A 23,539-nucleotide genomic window follows, 5' to 3' on the forward strand; every position below is an offset into this window, starting at 1 on the left:
CACATTGTTGTAAGAAATGTTGTTGCTGGCATGATTGCAGAATGCTAATTATTTCTGTATATTATGATTTCTGTAGATAGACACCAACGGGGGTTTGTTATGATTGGGTAAATTACCCTTTCAACAAAATGTAATGTTTCTTTATGAATCTCTGCTTCTAGTTATGGAAAAAGTACTATGTGAATTTATACAATTAATATAAATATCAACTATGCTAGCTGTTATATTGTATGTAAGACAATTACTTGAAAGATTTTATTTTTCCGTTTTGCTTAATTTTTTTGCCAAACATATTTCTATGAATCATCCTCCAAACTCACCTTCCCATAAAAGCACTCACAGGCTGCCACTTACATGATGCCACACTGCATTACTTATGCAATGAAATCATTGATGACATAATTATCCCTGTGTGGAGTTAAAAGGAGAGAGGTATGAAGGTTATGAGACGTTGTAAGTAACCTTAGGTCTATGAGTCAAAAGGCAACATAGATATGTGTTTGTATTTAGGGGTTGTGTTATTGTAGAGGAATCACAGCTTGCCTTTTTGCATCTGCTGTGCATAGGAAGAAGAAATAAACCTCTACTGCAGGATGCTTTGGATCTGGTCCAAGCCTGAACCTCGGTACCTTCTTATACAGATTAATTCCTTGACTCCACTTGCTTCAGCTCTCCAGCAAGTGACATAAAAGTTACTAAATTAAGTTGGTCAATGAATCATGCAGCTGTTATGAAGTCATTTCATCAGAGATTTACTCAGGAAATTGGCACAACAGAAACCCTTCAGAGTTCCTCATGGACTCAAAATGAACCACTAGGTGGCAGAAAATATCCAGCAGTAGTTAATAATGTAGTATTACAGGTAAAATGTGCATGTAAAAAGGTGCTCATGTGTACAAAGTGGCTTAATATGTGTGTTTTCTGACTGTGTTTAAGATGTGTTTTGTGATTCTGCAGATATTTCCAATTAATTTTTAACATGGATCTAAACAAGGACACCAGAAAATACCATCACATGATTATTTCCAGCCTTTCGTATTTTATTTAAGAGTAGCTGTCACTGTATTGAAGTTGTAAATATCTTTAGACATACATGAGTGTATTCAGGTAACAACAGACTGTATCTGAGCGTGATATGTTTCATGCGTTTATTATTAAGCATTTGGCCCACATAAAGCCTTCCCTCTTTATTAATGTAGAAAACAGAGCAACATCTTGGCACCTTCGGACACACCTGAAGCTCTCTGGTCTTCTGATTTCTGTGCTCAGTCACCTGTCGAGCTCAACCAACCTGCAATACGCAACGTTGAGCTCAGCTTAGCTTTATTTGACCCCTGTCAAGCAGACGCTGCTGAAACCTCTTCACCTCCTCCTCTTCTTCTTCCCGACTCTCTGAAGCTTTCAGGAAATGAAGTTGGTTTGTGGGATGATGCTCTCCACCTTGTGATCTGCAGGGTTCGCTGATGCCTCGTAGTTACAGATCGTCACTTCATGTCTGTGAGCCTAAAGAGCACAAAAGAAAAAGATGGGGTTTTAATCTCATGGGACTTTCTAGTTAAATAAAGTTAACGTAAAGTATCAACATTCATTGCGGAAGTGTTTTGCAATGAAAGCTTTTGAAATAAAAGAAAGGTGGGGTTTAAGAGACGAAAACAGCTGCTTACACTTGTTCTACCTTTTTAAAATACCATGATTTTTTTACTTCTATGTTGATTATTTGTAGATTATATTCATTTTAAAATCATGGGAGACTAGCTGTAGCTAAAACAGTATAGGGGGCTGCAACTAACTAACTAAAGCCCCTTTTACACTGCCAGTTCAAGGCAGAATTATTACACATCTGTTACATCTCGTCTTTTGTGTTGAACGCACAGAAGCAGAATGGTGGGCTGAAGTCTTTCCGGAACGCCGTGTAAAAAGACGCATTGGAGCGACTTTACGCAGGCGTTGCTTGGTTCAACGTAAAATGGCAGAGGCGGCGAAACAGCAGAGCTCCATTACAGTTCTGTGGCAGAATCACAACTGTGTAACTGATAAAATGTTACCAACAGTCCAAAGCCTTAAACTAATGAGTTAACTAACGTAGTAGACAAAGACAACTCTTGTAATTGAGAAGCTGGAAACTTAAAATGTTTGCCTGTTAGGTAAAAGCTTCCTCAGAGATCACGCTCAGATTGGGAAGCTAAAATATTGTTATAATGTCCTATTGCTGAGTTGAGGGTTTGCAAATCCTTTAAACGTAGGAAATCCGGCAATTCGACATAATTTCAACGCTTCTCAATGGACCAAAAATGGAAAAGAAACTCAATAGTGAAATCAGGAGGGACACTGGGCCATATTTAAGGTGAAACAACATTTTATAACTCCTACCTTTAGACAACAGCTGATGTTAGCATTTAACCACTTACTAGCTAACAAGATTTTCTACATTAGGAATAGTGTTAGCTCTGAGTTTGATGAATGCTAACGTTAGCTGTTTTGACTTGGTAGCTAATGGGTTATCATGGAGACAGAAATAATATCTATATTTATGTGAGAAAGTGTCATGTTTGATAAATTTATAAAAGGCTTCTGGTGTTCATTTGAAAATAAAAGGACTTTGTGAATAGCTAAAGTCTTCGTGCCAACTGACAGACACGCACAGACTCTTTGGAGACACTGACTAACACCAGAGAAAACAAGGAAAAGAATCTGCTGCCTGGGGGACGCACGATGAATCAAAATAATATCTTCTTTCAGTGTTGTTCAGATCTGACGCACACAGAAAAAACAACCATGGAAACAAGTTGGAAAAAAAATTATGTTATTCAATATCTGCTCTTTGAAACTCTTAAATTCCTACACGAATGAACTCGGATTTATAAGACTTACAACACAGCAGAAACATTTTGAACCTCATCTGAACAAAATATAGAAGTGTTTCAGATTTGAAAAAGAGGAACAAACTAAGTTTGGATTCGGCATACCTCTGAGTATTCTCCCCTCAGACCGATGTAGTAGACCCGTGTGTTCTCGTCTCCAAAGTTTTTCGAGATGTGGATGGAGAGGTGCTCAACATTGGAGAAACGAGCGATCCTGGAAATCGTCACACACAGAGAGAGAAACTTCAGTTTGAGACAACAGACAAATGGAAATGCTCATACTCAAAGGAAACAATACTGAACCAGCAGTGTCTGAGTTAACAAGGACGGAGTTGTGAGTCTTTGTAAAGGATCACAGGAGGAATCTAACATGTTTTCTGGTGTTTTGTGGGTGTGTCATTATAACAGAACCACAGACAAGTGGAGACAAGCAGGATATACTGAGAGAAACAGAAAGTAAACTAGCTGCACTTCTGTTCTAAACGCTTGTTTAATCTTTGTTTACAAAGATTGGATTTCACTGCATCATTTCATCAAGCATCCAGGATTTGCTTTTGCTTATGTCTCTCTACCTGCATGTCTTGTGAGGCTTTTAAGCATTCAGAATTTAAGCACTGATCAAAGGCAAACATCTAAAAGCCTTTGAAAATGGCTCCAAGGTCTTCACAATAAAGTGACAAAGACTTTCTTTCTGATTTTGTAACCTCATGCCAACAATGGGAACAATCAACAGGTGTATATAAAGTGCATTTTATGATATACATCTTTGTTATTATTGCCCTTGTGTGTGTGTTTCAGAAAAGATGTGTTTCAACATCTTTCTGTAAGCCTGGTCATAACAACAATAACTTAAAAACAAGCATGTATTGTGTCTAAGAAGGCCCCCAAAAAGTTACCCTTGAACTGCCGATTACTCAATTTTACGGCCTGCTTATTGAGCAGCATGTTTGGACGCCTCATCTCAAAAATGCAGTTGGAAACATTAGCGATGATGAAATGTTACTGTTCATGCTTTCCTTACTTTGTGGGGTACTCCAGCTCAGCTGTAGGGTCTCTGTTGAGTCTGAAGGCCTGTTCAGGTTCTCTGCCGGTGTCATCGAAAGACATGCGAGGGATGTTCTTATACCTGCAGTGACAATAAGTAAACGTTTGAAATCACTGCTCTCTGGGGACCAAAGGGATGGAAGTTTTTGATTTTATGTTTATATAATAAAGGTTCTGCTGTCAGTCCAACGCCCATTTTTGTATGATGTAAGCAATGAATTTAGGATGCTCTGGTTCAAATCGAGCTGATTCACTTGGCACAACGTCCACTCACAATCGCTGCCTCATCAAAGAAGCAGCATCAGACACTCACAGTCGGACCTCAGCTGGATGCGAGTCGTCGTTCTCTCCAGAAATGATGATGCCCTTTAGCTTCACGTTGCCCGTAAAACTGAAAGAGAAATGAAATCACAAAGAGACACAATCAGGACAGAAATAACAAGACGCTGTGAAAGATGAGAAGAAAACAGAGGCTGTCAAAAGAGAGGAAAGGTGAATTAAGAAAAAAGGAAAAATAAAACCAAGACTATCCTCCTGCACAGTCTCTGTTTGTGTTTAAAGATCTACAAATATACGTTTCTTTAAATAAATGTGTTTACAGGCTGCAAAGCATACATTTTTATAAAGGAAAATAGTACAAGCTAGTTATAAGGATGATGATTTTAGGACTTACGGGATGTTGAACAGCAGCTCTTCGTCTGCATCGCTCTCCACATACTAAAGAAAAAAAACAGACAGAATTCTACCGGCAGCAATATAACAAACATTATAAGATTGGGATACTGGTTGTTTTGGGCCACACTGAATCCAGTATGAGCAATCAGAATTGGACATTATGACAAAAAATCATCACAAAACAACTCCACCAAAAGATTGCAGTATCGGTTTAAGGCTGTATTGAATTTTATAATGAGCACTTTTGATCCTGCATTTACTTTGGCAAGACTTTGAATAAAATACTTTTACCTGTATACGAGTATTTTATTAGTATTATTTCTCTTCCTAAAAAGATATTTCTAATTTCTAACCAAGCTAACCCAAGCTTCCGTCTAACGTGACTTGTCATCCTCAGTTATGTTAATAAAGTTTTGTTTGATTTAACAACTGCGCAGCCCCACAGGGATGCTCAGCGACAGAAGCCCCACAGACCTGCACTGTCACCGAGTGACAAACTGAGAACACCCTTCCTTTTAAAGGTTCGTAATCCAAGGGGACCCAGACTGGATAACTGGCCGAGGGAGAGGCTCTGTACAGCGGTTACCTTGTCCCGTTCGTTTCGCTGATCCCACGGTTTGAACACCAGCTTTCCGTCTCCGTCTCTGCTCTCGTTCAGGCACTGCAGCTTCTCCAGGTCGATCCGACGGTACAATCCGTACTCCAGGCCCCTCTCCGCGGGCTCGTGCTCCCCCTCACACCCGCAGCCCTGCCCGTGCCCATGCCCATGACCGTGCCCGGACATCGTGGGACCTCTTACCGTTAGAGTTAGCTCGGGTAAAGAGGAGTAGCTGATGGCAGTCGTCCGTTAAGTGTGTTTGTATAAAGTAGAACCTAACTACAAGTTTCACTTCGCGGAATAAAGCTACTGACGTTTACGTCAAGCGAACCGAAGTTCCAATTGTACTTCCGGATCAATATTTTCGAAATAAAACATGCTATTCGTTCATTAATAGTCGCATCATAAGAAATAGCCAAACAAATTCTTGACTCGACCCTTTGTGGCATTAGGGAAATCACCTGTTGAATCAATGGGAAAATAATGTTAAAAACTTTTGGAAAAAATACATTTTAAAAGAAAAAAATGTTAATAAAATACAAATGTCCTACAAGTTAATCATAGTTTGATTGTTGCAGCAGCAGCACAAATACAGAAATTAAAAGTCTTAAATGTAGGATTTACTTAACCATATGTTTTCATATAGCTAATTTATTGCAACTTTAAGTCCTCTGTAGATGTTCATTATTTGACATAAGCCAGACAAAAAAACATGAATTAGAGAGGAATGACAAATTATTTGAAATTAACTTCTTTATCAACAGTAACAACAACACATTAATTGACAGTGTGAAATATATAAAAATTAAACAAGTATGAATGTGATCAAAAATGTTGTACTCAAGGTACTGGTATTTTATTTTGAAAGGTAAAAGTGCCTCGCAGGAAGTCTTTTTCTGTAACACTGTAGCCACTTCACCTGAATGAACAGCAAAACACCACACACGTGATGTGCGCTCTGATTGGCTCGCGTCTCTTGTCGCCAAACGACAAAAACTGTCGCACTGTCGTTTTACGCGAATGTCGTAACGTTACAGAATAGAAAATTCTAGTAATACCTCAATAAAATATCTTATTACTTCTTCCACCACTGATTGGAGTGTTTTGGCAACAAAGACAAATTACAAAATGTAGGTTTAATTGGGAAAAAATGCCACATTACATAATTTTAACAAATGTTGTAAACAATTTACTAATAACTTTAAATTAAAACCTACATGCCTGATGGATAGTTACAAGGATCAATAAATCCGTCACACCCTCTCGTAACCGTTTTATCCATATGTCTGTACAGACTGAATGTGTCATTTAGAGGCAAAGTTACATTCCTGTAACAGACAGCAGGATGTTTGTGTTGCTTGATAAACACCACCACCACACAAAAAAAGATTTCAGGGCAAAAAGTCAATTTTAATAAAAATGACCATATAACATTTATTAAAATCTAATAAAATTACAATTTTGAATCTAATTCCATTCAGGCCCGTGTTGTGGGGTACCAGGTCCCAGTGTTGAAAATAAATACATCTCATTGTTGTTGTTGACTGAAGCTGCATTCGTCCTATTTACCTTCTTCCTTATCTTTATTTTTCCTTGTTCTTTTTCACCGTCCTCCCTTCCTGCAGTCTCTTCAGCACTCACTCAAGCTATTTGTCACAGTGAAGCAGATATAAACAGGGGTACACATATTTGACAGCAGGAAAACATGATCTGAAGCCACAGGAGGGTTAAAACAAGTCTACAATGTGTTTGTGTGTGTGCGTGTGTGTGTGTGTGTATGTAGTTCACTGATATCATTTTATCCTTACACATTTAAAAAAAATATCACAGCGTAAGACATGTTAAAATATGTTTGTTTTCTTTAAAAGCACTCTTTAACCAGCTAGTCGATGTCTCTGGTGGAGTCTTAATACCTCGGCTGTCGTGCACAATGCATGCCATTAAAAGATAGAAAATAAAAGCGTGTTTTCCTCATGTAGTGTATCATTTGACCAGAATGAAAAGTAACAAACTTTCTGTCCCGTGAAGGAAAAGTTTGATAATATAGGAAATACACATTTTTGCTTTCTTGCCAAACTAGCAGAGGAAATGAATACAACTCACATGTCACCCTGGAGGCAGTTAGCTTAGCTTAGCATAAAGACTTGAAACAGAGGGAAACAGCTAGCGTGGCAGCAAAGACCGCCTACCACTACATCTAAAGCTTATTTTTTTAACGTGTTATAGTCGTGCAGAAAAATAACAATATGTAGTTTTACAGGAGGTTATGTTCCAAACCATTTTTGGCTGTGATCAGTGACCAGGAAGTAGTAAAATATAATTTATATGTTTTGCACAGTTTAACACCCTTTTGTACAATTTAAAACAAACTAGCTATAATGTGTCATTAAGTGAGCTTGAGAGGTGTTGTTAAGTGGATATTTTTACCATTGGAACAGAGCGATGCTAGCTGTTTCCCTTGTTTTCAGTCTTTATGCTAAGCTAAGCTGCTGCTGTCCGTAGCTTCAGATTTAGACATGTGAGTGGAATCAATCTTCTCATCCAACTCTTGGCAACAAAGCAAATAAGAGTATTTTCCATAAAAGCCGCGCTATTCCTTAAAAAATGCTTGCTTAAAACACAAGAAAAAGTAACAGACTGTGTGTTTGTGTGTGTGTGTGTGTGTGTGTGTCCTTTGCATCCTGTAAAAAGTTGGTGATTTTCTTTACACTGATGTCGCACGCAATAACGTCATTCATGATTTAAATACTTACTTAAAGACCCCCCAAATACAGACGCTACCACTTAAATTAGAAAACAAAATCAACCATTGTTCCACCAATACTGAAAAGACTCATGATATGTTCAGTGGGTAAAGATCACTGTGTCTGTGTGTGTGTGTCTGTGTGTGTGTGTACGCGCGCAGGGATGAAATGTTCTCCCGTCATTTTTTTAAAACTTAAATTAAAAACAGTTGGAATTCATAAAATACATTCAGTTTCATTCACACTATCGACGGGAGAACCGGTTCTTGAAAGCTTTGATAGTTTTGGCCATCATGGGAGCGATTTCTGCGACAGGAAGAAGACAAGAACAAACAGATTGTGAGACTTTAAATAACTTGAAAATAATAATTCTGTTACTCTAAAACTCAGACTGTAAAACGACACTCACTTTTGACTTGTGGCTTGTCACGGGCTGCGTGTGCTGCAGCTCCAGCTCCACCTCCTCCTCCTCCGAGTCCACCTCCTGCACTTGGTGCTGAGGAGCGAGACGAGCCAGGTAGAGCGTTGAATTGGGAGGAGCGGCTTGATTCACCAGAGTAGTCTGTGGTAGCTGGTCTTATTCTGTAACAACAAAGGAATAAACAAATGAGAGGTTACTGCAGTGAATCTAACATAAAGCAAAGTGCCACAAAATATTAATAATGGACGTTATTTCAAATTTCTATTGGGGCTGGAAGTAATGATATGCAACAAATAAAAAATGATAGATTCTATTAAATAATATGACAATTTAGCAGCATATTACTTACTTGATGGGAGCTGCAGCTGCGGTGGAGGCGGCCGTGGATGTACTGATGGTGCCGAACTTCTCCTGTCGGCGGCGGACGTCACGTGGCGGCTTAGCGACAGAATTCACAAACGCCATCTTAACCTGTCGCCCTGTGAGAACAAACGCAACCACAGAATTAAAACACCCAAAGAGTAAACAATCAATCAACATTTATCTGGAACATTAATGTCCATTTTTGATGCTTTATTGTGCTGATTAATGTAAAACAAAACATGACTCAATCTGCACTAGAGGTAGGAACATCACATTATAAATACTTCAAAGAAAAGTTTCTCCGACCTTTTGGCTTGTTGGCGTGTGCGGAGGAGATGTTCTGGGTGAGCAGCCTCAGTCGCTCCTCGCGCTCGTCGTGCAGTCTCAGGTACATCTCCCTCCACGACTCGTACTCCTGAGGAGTCTCCCGCTTGAAGTCCCGCTGACAGTGACGCATCCACAGCTCGTCAGAGTCCTCCGTAAACCACTGAAGCAAGAGGAAAACTCCCGTCAGCCTTTCCAGGACTTTGTTCTCAGTTTGCTCGTCCCATTGTAATCCCCCCCCTCCCCATATACTTTGTGACGCCCACACGTACCGAGGGTCAAAATAACAGAAAGTTAAACACTGACACGGACAGGTAGAAAATCCCTGCGTACTGCTGCTTTGACTGTACAAACACACACTTTTTAAAGAGACCATCCCTCTGTATAATGCTTAATTTAACATTGGAGGTGTATTTTAATGTATTGTTAAACTATAATTGTTCTGTAACCTAATATTTGTATATAAAAACAGTAAAGAGGAAATTATTTTTGTTGGTTTTAATTTTTTAATATATCAGCCTATTACTAATAAAGGCTACTATACAACAGTTAGTTCCGACCGAGTAATCCTATTGGATAAGAGGCATTCCATCAGTGCTGATATAGAGTACAACATCACTTGGGACACTGTTGCTGTGTTCAAAATGCCTTACTATACTATGCCAGAAATACCCGGTCGTCGTACTGATTCAGAAAAAATCTCCAGTATGCATTGGATCAGTCTACCATGCCTACTGTAACCCACAATGCAAAGCGCTGGAACGTCACAACGGCCGTTGAAATGGCAGACAGCGCTTTCCAAAACCGGAAATTGCCGTCCGGCGTTGCATACTGCAAAATAAATTTGAACAGCGCCATACTACATACTACCGCCGAACGCGGTCAGCAGTATATAGTATATAGTATACAGTATATCGTATGGCATTTCAAACACAGCAAGAGTGTATCACTCCGCCTCAGCCAGGTGTTCTCAATACTGTTAACATCACAGCGGGCCGTGTATGTCTACATTAATCAAGCTGGTTCCTCTGACTCACACAGCAGACGCTTATTTCACTGGTTGATGATCAATTAAAACAAACAGATAAATGTACATGATAAACAGCTGATCTGTGGTAACCTGGAGACACATAGAGCAGGAGAATGTTTGGGTTGCTTGGCAACAAAAGTCCAGTTTCAGTTAAGTTGTGGAAGCAAAAAATGATCTGTTGGTGATTGTTACTGTTTACTACTATCTGCTGCTTGTTTAACTGTTGTATAAAAGCAAGCACAGCTGTGATTATCTGCGGCCTTGTGCCTCGACCGAATCACAGCCGTGATGATATTTAGGAATAACATCACGACCTTGAGTGTGATATACCTTAATCAATTTTTAACTGTAAACTTTTGTCTTATTCTTTTTATTGTGACATCTACAGTTTGAGTTTAGTCTTTCTTTGGAGTGGTTATTATTTATTCTTTTGAGAAAATCTTATTAAGAGTGTTGATTTCTGGCACAACTTCACCTACTATAGAAGCTGCTTGGAGAAGAAAGAAACAGTCTGAAGAGGTTAAAACTCCAACAACATGTGTAGTATGATCTGAGGCCGCCCTGTTTCCGTGTGTGGGCGCTGAAGCTTTCATGTGGATGAACTTATTGACACCAACAAGCCGGAATGTTTTTCCACATTTGAACACTTGTACAGATAGAAAGTCCCTTGAGGCACATTTTTCGATTTATAATATATGTTTGCATCAATAGAACCGACTTGACATTGTGCTAATATGTATGAAGGCTTGTTTTACTATCTTTGTGAGGACTCGGTCAATACATTCAATTCCTTCAGCTGATGTTTTTAAGGAAAGCTACAAGATTCAACCATGTGAACAAAAAAATCACATTAGCAATGATGCTAAATTGCTTCAATGGCTACATTAACAAACAATGATAGATGGATAATATCAGCTTTGAACCATCGTAGTCAGGACACTTCCACATTGTGAGGACAATCTGGCTTGTCGTTGCTACTTCAAATAGCAAACTGAAGATTATAAGTTTGAAAGTTAGAATTATATTAAGGTTAAATCAATGGTTTGGGTGGGGCATGTTATTGTGCTTGTTCAGGCTTAGGCGAGGGATTTTATTTTGACAACAATGTCCTCACAAGGATAGAAAAACAAGAATGTGTGTGTGTGTCTAACCTGGTTGCTCTGCTCGATGCGGTACAGCTGCTCCGGTGTGCATCGCTCCAGCACCGGTTCCAGGATCTCAAACGGCACTCCACCCACCTCAGCGATTGCTGAAAGAGCAAAGAGGCACAAACCGTCACACCTGTGCTGTTGTGTTTAGTGTTTTAACCACCTTTAGATAACAGACGGGTTGGCTGGGAGTTGACCGCAGAGGGTAACAAATTAGTTTGAAGAGTTGTGCCTTTGATCACGCAGGGTTTCTGTTTATCTTTTATCCACAATATCCTAAACAAATAAACTCACAGTCAATATTGTTCTGCAGCACACGGATGCACTGCTCGTACAGAGTCATCATCTTGGGCAAATAGGAGGTCTTTGATCCCGAGTAGACCACCATCTTGGAGTTGAAACGCTTCCCTGTGAACCCGGCGTCCTCCTCGTCGTTGCAAACAGGAACTGAAAGCGAAAAAGGAGGCGAGAGTCAGACACAGAGAGAAGGTCGGATGTACGCGTGGGTCAGGAAATCTTCAAGGACAACAACATCACAATTTGTAAGAATGCAAAAATTAACTCATCAACATGGTATTTAAGTCTGGGACAGTCAATCTGTGTACACACAGAGGAGCTCCCCTTCCTTATTTTACATTTATTACAAATCTCTTTTCCTGCCAGCAGTATTAAAAACTGATCTGCTGACCTAACAGTGTAGAATGAGTCATTATCCGGGTGATTAAACTGTTTTTTTAAAGATTATTTTTTGGGCATTTTGCCTCTTTTAGATCAGACAGCTGAAGAGAGACAGGAAATATGGGGAGAAGAGAGTGAAGGAGGACATGCAGCAAAGGGCCATGGCTGGGAGTCCAACCTGCGGCCGCTGCCTCGAGGACTGTGGCCTCTGTGTGAGGGGCGTCTGCTGCAGTGTTCATTTAGATTTAGTCTTAAGACTAAAATGAAAACTTTAGTTGACGAAAACTCAAAACATTTTAGTCCAGTTTTAGTCAAAACGTTTTCTCTCTTGAGAAAATATAACACCACCTCCATTCTCCCAGTTTGCTTCAGAACGATGAGGACACAGCATCTAAAGATAGTGGATTACATTTTCATGCTTAATCCTAACTTTTCAATTCATATTCAAACAGTCTGACTGAAGCAGACGGCCGGTGATCGCTCCTTTTTGTGCGAGCGCGCACAGAGCCTGAAGCAGAGAGCCTGGGTTAACAGAGAAAGTTCACAACCACCTTCATGATACTTGATATCTCTGACTGGTGCTTGAGGCTTTAAAATATCGTGGATTTTGAATGTCGGAGAGCCCACCACTACCATTTCAGTCCTGTCTCGTCTTGTTAACTAAAACAAAACAAACGTCTCGTCAGAGTTTTTGTTGTCAATGTTCAATTTTAACGCCTCGTCTTCATCATGGAAAATTTATCGGCATCATTTTCGTTAACAAAATTAACACTGGTCTGCTGTACAAACTGAACTAATCCAGCGCCCCTTAAACCTGTATTTATTTATGAAGAGCACCAATGACTTGGCAACAAAACATTTCCTAAAGTTTCTCCACAATAGAAGCATCCTGTTCGGTTCGCCAAAGGAAAGGTTTTAAATTAAAGCAGCAACAGCAGGAAAGGGTTCAGTTTTTGCATCCGCAGCTGACAGAAAGTGATCAATAAACAGGAAAATACATCTGACAGACAGGAGTGAAACTGAACCCTAAACCACAGTGATTCAGCGTATGACCCTTTCTGTAAGGCAGCAGTGGAAACACGTCATCACTGCTTGGCTTCACACTGACTGGCTTAAGTAGATTGATCCAAGCCTCAGGAAACACCTCACAAAGTCTACACAGACTGGAGCAGTAGTGAAAGCACGGCTTCTTCGTACAGTCAACAAACAGTCAAATGTTCAGCAGAAGAAACAAACTTATTAAGACTTCAAGAGGCTCCTGTCTGAGGTTAAGTTTGAGTCTGATTTTTAATGGAAATATCTTTAACACTGTTCCGTCTGAGGTCTTTTTTGGCACATGCATACTTGCATACACAAAGAAAGGAAAGATCCCTGATCACAGAAAACAGGTTTCTTGTGTGCATGACTTTCAGGAAATCAGGTTACCAGACAAAGCCAACGGTGACCTGGTTCCTTAAATGCAACGTACTGCATGTCAGTCACAATTCCACAGAAGATCAAAGATGTCTAAAGCTTTGTCAGCAAAAAAGGGGAAGGAAACACTGACCCGGAAAGTGTTTGTGTAAGAAATACTAACTGTGCTTAATAAGAGGAGACTGTACACTCCATGCCAGCAAAAGCTTCTTTTCCATGCTGCTGTTTTTTGATTTCCCTGCACCTATACGTGATGTGCGTTTAACTACCCTCCTTGAAATGCTTTATGAGTAAGACGTTAGTTTTGATGGTGAGGCCTTTGTTACCTTTCCGTCTCTGGGGGGACAGCGGCGTGACGTCGATGGAGGGCAGAGGTCTGTAATTGGGTTGAATCGCTGGCAGAGGGATTTCGGGAAGAGTCGGAACAGCCTCGACAACCTGCGAACAGCGCGACATAAACATCAACAAGCATGATCTGTGAAAAACGTTTCAAAATAAGGGTTTCATATGTTAAAAGTTAAGGAAGAAGCTTTCTGTCCCAGGCTTAGATAAAGAACCACTCTCATATCTGTCTGTTAAATTTAAAGCTACAGGCAGGAGACTGTTAGCTTAGCATGACATACATCCCTAAAGCAGGGGGAAAGAGCTAGCCTCACGTTAGCGTTGTTTTTACCTTATATTTAATAAGGCTGTTGTAAGTTGTAGAGAAATCAAATAAAAAGAGCTTTGTGAAAGTGAATAGCCTTTGAAGCCTGCAAGGTTACTGCTCCTCTGTACAGAACCTTGACGGTGATTTAAGTTACTGTTGCTAGGAAACAAACGCAGCTCTTCAAAATAAAAGCACAGCTTTGGTTATAGAAGAGATCTGCTGATTGAAACAAGATGTAATCAGAGTTTTACATTCAAACACGCCTGATTAAATCAAAAATAATTATTGGATAAATGGAATTATTGATGGACAGAAAATTAATCAAAATTAAACAGTTTCAAGTGTCTGTTAATTGTTTATTTACTTCTGCAACAAAAATGGCAAATATCATTTCTTGGTAGTTTCTTTAGTTTTGATGTCTTTCTTTGTAATTTGCGGTTTTAAAGTTTATATTTAACATTTGGACTTTTGGAAAAAATCGTTGGTAGGATGAAACTAGCAATCTGAACACATGACTTTAGGATGTGGAAGTTAAAGGTCTAATCTCGAAGATCGGCGATAAACGGTAACTGCGGGAGCACACTTCCAATTTAACCAGATGTCTACTGTTGGCTCCCTTTGTCACGGTTGTAACTCTTGATTTTCCTCGCTGACGGTCGCTTTCCTTTTTAGACTGTTTGTCTGTCTGTTTGTAGTGAAGTCTAAATAACCCACACTGTGCTGCTGTTCTTACCCTCTTGCGCTTCTCCGGTGTTGCTGCAGCTGAACTGGAGCCTGAGTGCGGCCTCTTGCTGCTCTGAGTACCGTTAGCTTTGCTCACTTTGGAGGACGAGGAGGAGGAAGAGGAAGAGGGCGCAGGCGGAGGGGTGCGTGTACGATGGGAAGATGACGTGGAGGATGCAGAGTGAGATGGTCGACTGTGTGACGTGGATGATGATGACGACGATGGCTTCTTCTTCTTCTTGACAGACGCTGGGGCGTCATACGTGAGAAAAGACTCGAAGGACATGGTGGGAGTCTCAAAGTCTTCTTCTTCCTCCTCTTTGGGTGGAGAGTCCTTCAGCACCCGCAGTCCTAGAAACACAGAGGCAAATGGGAAAGTTAGGGGACGCAGTGAATCATGGGAAATGTAGCTCCTTTCACATATGCACTGAACTCCTGTAAACTTCCCGACATTTCCCAGGTGGGCTGCATGTGTGAACACAACGGACACATTTTTTACCCTGACTTTCTGCAGACTTTTTCCAGCCAGCCAACAATGTCTGCAAGAAATCGGGATGAGCTGATGTGCAAACGCAGCAGGTAATACTCAGGAACATTCACCGCGAGCGAGTTGCCGGGTTGATGACGTTTATATCATGCAACCGGTGCAGAACCAAAAGAGCGACATAGAACAGGACGGTGAAAAACATCCGAGGTTGAAGAGGAAGGATCATTTATAAGACAACAACAGCAAAGATGTCTGCAGACTGGAGAGATGAAGAGATTCAGGAACTTCTGGCTGTAAGGGGCCGACGCTGGATTTGCAGACTTCTTACTTCAGTCCCTGCCTTATGAGACTCCCCTTCTGACAGGGAAATCTCCCACTGTGAGGGACGTGTGTAACAGGGCAACTTTGGAACATTTCAGATGCAGACTGTCTTGAAATTTTCTGGAAATTGTCAGGAGTACATGTGTGAAAAGGGCTTCTGCCTGTTGACTGATTGATAAAATAACTGCTGTACTACTTCAGCCAACACATACTGTAACTACAGTGTTCTGCAGCGATGCAATGTAACTAAGTAAACTCATTCAGGTCCAGTACTTGCGTATATTCCTCACCAATTACTATTTAAAGCTTCTTTAAACTTCTTCACCAAGACATGTCATACATCGGAGGATTCTGAAATGAACCTTTCTGTATAAAGAGAACTTTTACTTTTGGTTTTAAAGTATATTTTGATCTTTTTTACTTCCACTAAACTAAGTGTAAGTAAGGATATGGGACTTTTTAAACTGTAGTGTTGCTGATTTTCTGAAGAAAAAGATCTGAATACTGTTCTTAGTGCTCGGAATGTTTCCAGTTTTGCCTAGAAATCATGTTGTGACACTTCCTGTCAGTCGCTGAACAAACCGTCTATATCTACAGTATCTCAAGTAAATGGAACAGGATGTTGCTCTCTGCTGCAGCCACATAGTGTTGGCTGATAAAACTTAAACATCTATTCTGATGCACAGAGCTGCACATGTAATGGGACGTGAAATGAAATACATATGGACTGTAAAAGCTCTGAAGTATCAAAGCAAATGTACAAGTGTTCATATTGGTGGTTTTGTTGCAAGCAGTTATTAACTGTTCTCTGCTTCCAAACGTAAACACACTGGCAGGTTTATTGTTACCGCATTATTTACTTTATCAGGTCTGTCTTGTTGAAGGCTGTCATACTTGGAGGGATAATTAAAAAGGTTCAGGGGACATTGCGATGTCGCAACTCTCTCGTCAGTCAGTCAGTCAGTCAGTCAGTCAGTCACGTACAGACCCATGTGTAGGGCTGACTCCGGCGGTCAGCCAAAACAAGGTATCAGATGATATTCTCTATTGGTGTCTGTATCAGTTAAACCGTGCTGATATTGGTACTGGTACTGTTATTTCTAAAATGACCACACTCACCTTCATCTCCTCCTTTCTTCTTCTCCTCCCTCTTACTCTCGTGCGTGTTGGACTTCCTGCTGTGCTTTGCAGACTTCTGTACTGGACTCTGCTGTCTCTCTCTGTCTGCACTGTGTTTCTTTCCATCACCACCTCCACCTCCACCTCCTCCTCCTCCTCCTCCTCCTCCTCCTCCTCGATCGCCGCTCATATGTGCTCGGCGTTGCTGCCGCTCCTCATCTCTGTCCCTGTTTTTGTCGCTGTGATAACCGTGGTGGTGGTTTTTGTTGGGCTCTTTGCTTGGTTTGGCGTGGCGGACCTCTTTGCGAGGAGGAGGAGGGGGACTCGGCTCAGGCTCCGGCTCGGGGCTCTCGTACTCGTCCGAGTGGTATCCTCCTCTCGGTTGAGGGCTGTACTGCTCGTGCTGAGGAGGCGATGGTGAGTAGTTTGTGTGATAGCCTCTCTCCTCCTCCTCTTCTACTTCTTCCTCTGCTTCCATGTAGGAGGGTTCCTCCTCCTCCTCCTCCTCCTCAGGGGACGGCTCCCGGGTTCGCCTGTGGCCTCCTCCAGCCTCCGGGCCTCGAGAGTGTCCGTGTGACCGCGGCGCCTCTTTGGGGTGACTGTTGGCGGGTCTGATGTGGAAAAATGGACAGTGATGATGAGTCACAAAGACACTGTTTGAACTTCAACACAAACAGGATGTATCAGTAACAGAGGGGTATCCCATCATGGTGAATAAAGGAAAGGCTTGGCTAATCTTTCTGCTCAGTAAAAACAGTAACTTATACTGCAGAACTGCAGAGTCCAACGGGCGGCTGAAAAGAAATCAGGTCAGGAGATTGTACATCAATAATCAGGTCAAAGCTTGATTTTTAATTTCAGTGTTATATACCTGGGACATGTGCCAACTGGGCTGAGAAAGCAGGACAGACATGTATTACAACTACTATCAGCTTGTGGTTAAAAAAAAGAACACCAGAAAAGGGTTCAATAAGGAATCTCCACTCGTCCTTGAATGGAAAGAAACAGTTCAGGAAATTCACAGAGTGGAACATCTGACTTTCTCTCTGAGACACGGCACCAAAAAAGGGGGAAAATATTGGAAGAATCTTATTTAAACTCGAGGTGATGTCTTTATTCTTCCATGTATTCTGCTAGTAAAAACCTTCCTTAATGTTCCCATGAACGCTCTTGACCAAAAGGAAATTTTAAAAGACAACCCGCGACTCTAAGGAACAACAAACTTTTATCCAGCTGTGTAACCCAGCTTCTGTCATCGGACATCAAGCATTCCATCCACCCATGATGACCCTTTCTGTCTTTTGTCGCCTGGATTGTCTGTTTTGTGTTTGTTAAAAAGAAACCAAAAAAAATGAAGTTCAAAAGAAAAAGAGAACTTCCTTTTCCGTGCACTGAATTGTTTACAGTCCAGTTAGCAACTTGAGAAGCGACCGTGTGTTCAGATCAAAAGTGAAGCGAATTTTGCTTCTAGAGCAGATTGTTAGATGGTAAATGGTAAATGGACTGTACTTATATAGTGCTTTTCTAGTCTTTGCGACCACTCAAAGCTGCTTTTACTCTACATGTCACATTCACACACTGATGGCAGAGGCTGCTACGTAAAGTGCTCAACTGTCAATCAGATATCACATTGCCACCGGGAGCAATTTGGGCTTCAGTGTCTTGCCCAAGGACACTTCGACACATAGCCTGAGGGAGCTGGGGATCGAACCTCCGACCTTCCGATTGAAAGACGACCGACCACTGAGCTACAGCGGCCCCTGAACTTACTGCAGATGTCTGTTTATAGAGATCATAAAGAAGCTAAATAGTCATCAGATGATGCTGATGGGAGCCGGGATGTCATTACGGGGGATTACGTTCCGCCTGCTTTTGCTCTCCAATCGGACTGTTTTTTCTGCATACGCCGCAGCCTGCTGACACGTGATTGGTCAATATTACTCGGACTAAAAAATCTGGTCACGCGCCTACAGAGTCTACATTTTTATGTAGAATCTATAAATAGAGATTAACTTTGACTTAACATAGTTATGTTGTGTTAGTGGAACAGCTGGAGTCAGAGTCACTTCAGTGGGACTTTTTCAAGAAAGTGCAAATGTTTTCAGCTGCATTGACGGAGTACCCCACTAGTCTGGAAGAGAAATCAATATAAGTGTGTTTTTTGTTGCCCTTGAGTAATATAAAAGCTGTATAAAAACAGTTTTCAAAAAGAATGTAGAAGTACTTAAAGGTTAAAACATCAATTATTCATTAATATTATAATAAAAGGCAGTGCTGAAGGGATAAGAGTGCACTTAGGGGCTCCTTACTCAAGTTTGCTTCAGTACTTTGAACATGATCGTTGCTGTGACAGAGCCATGCCGTACACAGCGACATGAGAGCTCCTTGCACACTAATCACGACTGTTTGCATGTCTGGGCACAGGTATGCAGAACGTACCTGTCCGCAGACTGAGGAACCAGTTTCTTCCATTTGGCTACGAGGCTTTTCGCCACCTCTCCAGCTACTTCATGTTTCCTGAAAGAGTTCACAGTCTTCCCCACTCCAGTTTCCTACGAGACAAAACACAACATGAACACCGATCACTCTTTCCTTTTCTACTAAGCCCACATTTACTTAATAAATTAAACCACACAAGGCAAAAAGTGATTTTTTTTGTTTATGTTTGTTTATGTTATATTTCATGTCTCCATGTGTTCATCTGCAGTCTGGATTTTACTTTCACAGCTGTTATCATAACTTTGCAGCAGCAGCAGCAGAGAGATCTGATTGGTCAGAAACATGTTGAGGCTTTGCTGATAATTGCCATAAATCACATCTGACAAGAAAAAAAGCTGATTGAGCAAGACATTTCTGCTCCCAGGAGTTACAATTCACTGCAGACAGCAACAAACCACTGTCCTATATTGTTATTGTACTGCAGCAATCAGGGGTTTAATTGACCTGATATCAGACTAAATCTAGGTGCCTTTCCTGACTGTTTATGTACCGACGTTGTCAGTCAGACTCACTTGTTGGGATATACAAATCAACAAATCCTTACCACCAGTATGTCCACGGTCATCGGAAGCTCCCCCAGTCTTTTGAGAGTCTTTAGAAGCTAAAAACAAAAGCAGAGAAAAGTATGATTTAACAGGATTCTGGTGTTAAAGTGGAAACATTTCAGAAGCAATACTTCAGTGCATGTTATCACATGATTGAAGTTCAACTGAGCAATCTCTACATCAACAGTTAAGATTAGTTTCAATCTTTACATTGTGTAAGTGTCAACATTTCTCTGTAGATTCTCCACAAACATATTCGCCATACAATCCTAAATATGCATTGACTAAATTGTGACCTAAAGATATTTCATATGTTTGTTCAGCGATATTTCAGCCATTTACAAACTTCTAATGTAGTGCAAAAAGCTTTTATACATATCGTCTTCTCTTATTTTGATACAGAGACGGCAGAGGAAGTGACAATGCAATGATGATGACTCGATATTCAAGTATTAGCATGATGTTTAATGTAATATCATGATTAGGTACAAAGGAATAACAATCAAAACCAAAAAGAATGAATGAAAATAATGCTATTAATGATTTAAAATAAGATGTAGATGTAAGAAATCCATGTTGGAAGTTGATTAAGGATTTAATTTTAGGTATATATTTTAAGGATGCACGAATTTTTGATTTTTTGCAGATATCCGATATGCCGATATTTTCCGATTTCGATACCAATATATTAGGCACGTTTTTTTCCCACCTAATTGCAGAGAACATCAAGTCTCTCCTGTAGTGGCATTGATATCATGCCCAATGTCCAATGTTAAGTTCAATGAACGAGACTGAAAGACTGATTGGCCTATATCTTACAAGTGCACAGACTCCTGCCGAGTTAATGTCGTAGCATTACGTCAAGCTTTTTTAGGGGTATCATGGAGCCTCTAGGCATAATTTAAAGCATTGTTTTATCGGAGGAAAATGTCAGCAGAAAAATGACATATCTGCCAATGCCCGTATGTCAAATTCAAGCCATAATCTGCAGATACCGATAACGTGCCAATAATAGCAAGCATCCCTAATATATTTGTGTGAATGCAATGTTCCCAGGTTTCAGGGTTGTTTACATGAAAATATTCAGAGTTGGACTACTTATGTGCAAATTATTTTGGTATAAACTTCCCTTACAAAGAATTTGTACCTGTTGTTTGGGGGATATATCTTGACCCTTTAACTGACCCATTTGTCTCTGTTAAATTAAACTGATTAAAAAGCGACATTTAACAGCCCTGTGGCCTAATAACGAGGCAGGACTGTATTTAAAATCACTAAACAGTAATTTTAATATTTTTACTGGAGTTTTTACTGTAGAAAACCGGAATTTGGCTCCAGCTAACCAAATCAGTCCCAGATAATGACTGCTTTGTGTTTGAGAGACACTACTTTTCAGGAGTGAAAGTAAACAAAGGAGAGGTCAGACATTCTAAAAATATCCTTTATATGCTTTGCATTTAGCAGCATTTTAATGTCAGTTCCCGGAGGAGTGAAGAACAGCTGCTGTATAACCTAAAATTACCTAAATCAGGTTAACATTGGAGGCCTGGAGTCGCTGTTACTGTGATTCCTTTCGCACTAACGTTCTTTAGCTACAAGGCTAACGGCTACTCTGGCCCCGAGTTTCCATATACGATTAATAATGTTGCGGTTATTTTATGTATTTAAATGACTGGTAGATGGTCAAGTAGCAGGTGTTTAGCAAAACTGACAGGTGTTAATGTTATATTAGAGCAAGGGTTAGAGGAAAAACGTTGTAACAAGTTAAAAGCCCCGTAATTATCGTGACGTCTCACATGATGCCTTCACAGACTGTTGGAATTGCAGAAATTCTAAGGGTAAGCTGTGTGATTCATATAGAAAATACTGTTGTTAAATGTTACATCCAAAACAACAGTCAATAATTTACTTTGAGGAAAAATTCCTGAAGTAGTTCAGAAATTATATCTGTTGTTAATGTTTTTCTACTCAGACATATTTCTATGTCTCAGAGTTGTACTGCCTTTTTGTTTGTACATCTACTGATCCGTAAGCATTTTTATTTTAAAAGACACAAGTAATTCACCAAACAAAGCAATAAATGTGAATCATTATGTTGGAATATTGGGATATTTAATATCCAGCATATGTGCTAATTCTAGCTACTTATCTTGAGTGTACTTAAATCGATCTGTAAACAAATTCCAAAATATTTAAGCTAGTTTTAGCTTTGAGTATCAACTGACAGACAGAAAATGAAATATTATATACATTGCTTAATTCATTTGTCTTGCTTCTATACTTTTTACACTTTTTACTCTTAAAATAAAGGAAATTAATATTACAACAAACTTATTTTTCAGCCTACTTTTGTATCTGTTAAGTTAAGACTGACATTTGTTTAATTTGTGTTGATTGTTTACATTTTGGTTGTGACATGGTAAATTTCTTCTCAACCATTGAGACACTGAACTCGTGGGTTGATACAGCCATTGGTTCACAACCACTACAGAATACTAATACCGTTGTTACCAAACAACTGTGTTCTATTTCCGACCAAAATGTAAAAGCGGATGAATGCTCTTTAACGTATAAGATTTACAGAGGCCCGAGAGCGGCCCACAAATGCAGCATTTAAAATACGGTTGCGACTTTAGGAGAACTGCCGTCGCCGCGGCTTCGTTTAGGCACCGGAGACAAACCGTCGCATTTCGGGAGATGGCCGGTGCTAGACACCATATCTGTCCGTCTCGACTTGTTCAGTCGTTACCTTTCGAGGCTCGGGATTTTCCTGGAGCCGGGACTGAAGTCTATCCACTGTTTCCAGCAGTTCCTCCGCCATGTTTACTGCTGGTACCCTGTCGCCCGGAAGCTACTTCATCCTGACTGCACAGAGAAAGGAGGGGGAAAGGAAGAGGTTCCGCTGGTTTAGTGACCGTTACTATAACGAAGAGGCGTTTTACAGTCGTTTAAAAATAATAATATAAGTATCATATAAAAAAAACAGCATTAATAAATACAATAGTAATTTAGTTACTCAGAATAATGACGAAAACCTGAAGTTCGTAAATTAGGAGAACGGTCATGAAAGACGGAACTACCTCATAGCACAGCTGACGACTCACGCAGGGAACACCTGTTAGTTTGACGTCAGTTAAAACGCTGAATAAGCTTTTAGGACAATTTACCGTGTAATATGGTAACACGGTATCAGCTCTAAAGAAAAGAACTACAACATTTTTGTACACTTAGTAGTTATTTAATATTGACTAAGGTATTTAGGGTATAATACGTTTTAAATTAGTTAGTGTAGCATCTGTATCCTATGTTTTCTACTCGTTGAGAGAAAATATTCATCCCTGAGAATCTAAATAAGCTTATTTTTCATATTTGTCCTACCAACAGTATAAAACTGACTGGTTTTCAACTAAGAGTTCCACACTAGCAGAGACAGTCCAAAACAACAACATTTCTTAGATGTGGAAAGCTTGGGCCAACAAAGTTGTTTTAATTTTTGCTAAATAGGCAACATAAGAACTGTAAATCCATTGCCTTTCTGAGAAGTGAAACACTTAACAGAATCAAATTTACCACACAATACTTTTACTTTTGATAATTTCAGTAACTACAAACTTTGAATGCTTTTACTCCAGACGTTGGTATTTTTCACAATGTGTTATAAGTAACCTACTTCAGTAAAGGGTCTGAATAATGTTTACAGTCAAACATAGAAAGGAGATTTTCCCGACTCCAACCAAACCTAAAACTTGAAACCCTTAGGCCATGAAAGAGGGTGAAGGGGGTGCGGGGGTTTATGTTCAGGCTCGCCTCTTATGGGATATTTTTGGAGGGGAGGGTGACCCGTGGTGCCTGTATTTGGAAATGGAGGTGGATGTTGGAGGTGGTAAGAAGAGGATC

At 40.2% G+C, this 23,539-nt stretch overlaps 2 protein-coding genes across 2 annotated transcripts; both read right to left on the minus strand.

Annotated features, from left to right (window-relative positions):
* Positions 1 to 768: 768 nt before the first annotated feature.
* pithd1 (PITH (C-terminal proteasome-interacting domain of thioredoxin-like) domain containing 1) lies at positions 769 to 5,479 on the minus strand. Its single transcript, XM_069681648.1, has 6 exons — positions 5,167 to 5,479; positions 4,579 to 4,622; positions 4,219 to 4,296; positions 3,883 to 3,987; positions 2,967 to 3,075; positions 769 to 1,503 (listed from the first exon to the last, which is right to left on the minus strand). Exons 1-6 carry the CDS (start codon positions 5,362 to 5,364, stop codon positions 1,402 to 1,404), a joined length of 636 nt encoding a protein of 211 aa, XP_069537749.1. The 5' UTR covers positions 5,365 to 5,479; the 3' UTR covers positions 769 to 1,401.
* A 494-nt stretch (positions 5,480 to 5,973) lies between these two features.
* Positions 5,974 to 22,473, minus strand: eloa (elongin A). Its single transcript, XM_069682145.1, has 12 exons — positions 22,392 to 22,473; positions 19,642 to 19,698; positions 19,038 to 19,150; positions 16,599 to 17,209; positions 14,682 to 15,022; positions 13,626 to 13,737; positions 11,503 to 11,655; positions 11,212 to 11,309; positions 9,013 to 9,193; positions 8,693 to 8,822; positions 8,332 to 8,504; positions 5,974 to 8,228 (listed from the first exon to the last, which is right to left on the minus strand). The coding sequence occupies exons 1-12, from the start codon at positions 22,461 to 22,463 to the stop codon at positions 8,167 to 8,169; spliced, it is 2,103 nt and encodes a 700-aa protein (XP_069538246.1). The 5' UTR covers positions 22,464 to 22,473; the 3' UTR covers positions 5,974 to 8,166.
* Between the last annotated feature and the right edge of the window lie 1,066 nt (positions 22,474 to 23,539).

Source organism: Semicossyphus pulcher, unplaced genomic scaffold (assembly GCF_022749685.1).
Source record: "Semicossyphus pulcher isolate SPU_LCO1_2020_fin unplaced genomic scaffold, fSemPul1.0.p SCAF_5, whole genome shotgun sequence".
NCBI classification, from domain to species: Eukaryota; Metazoa; Chordata; class Actinopteri; order Labriformes; family Labridae; genus Semicossyphus; species Semicossyphus pulcher.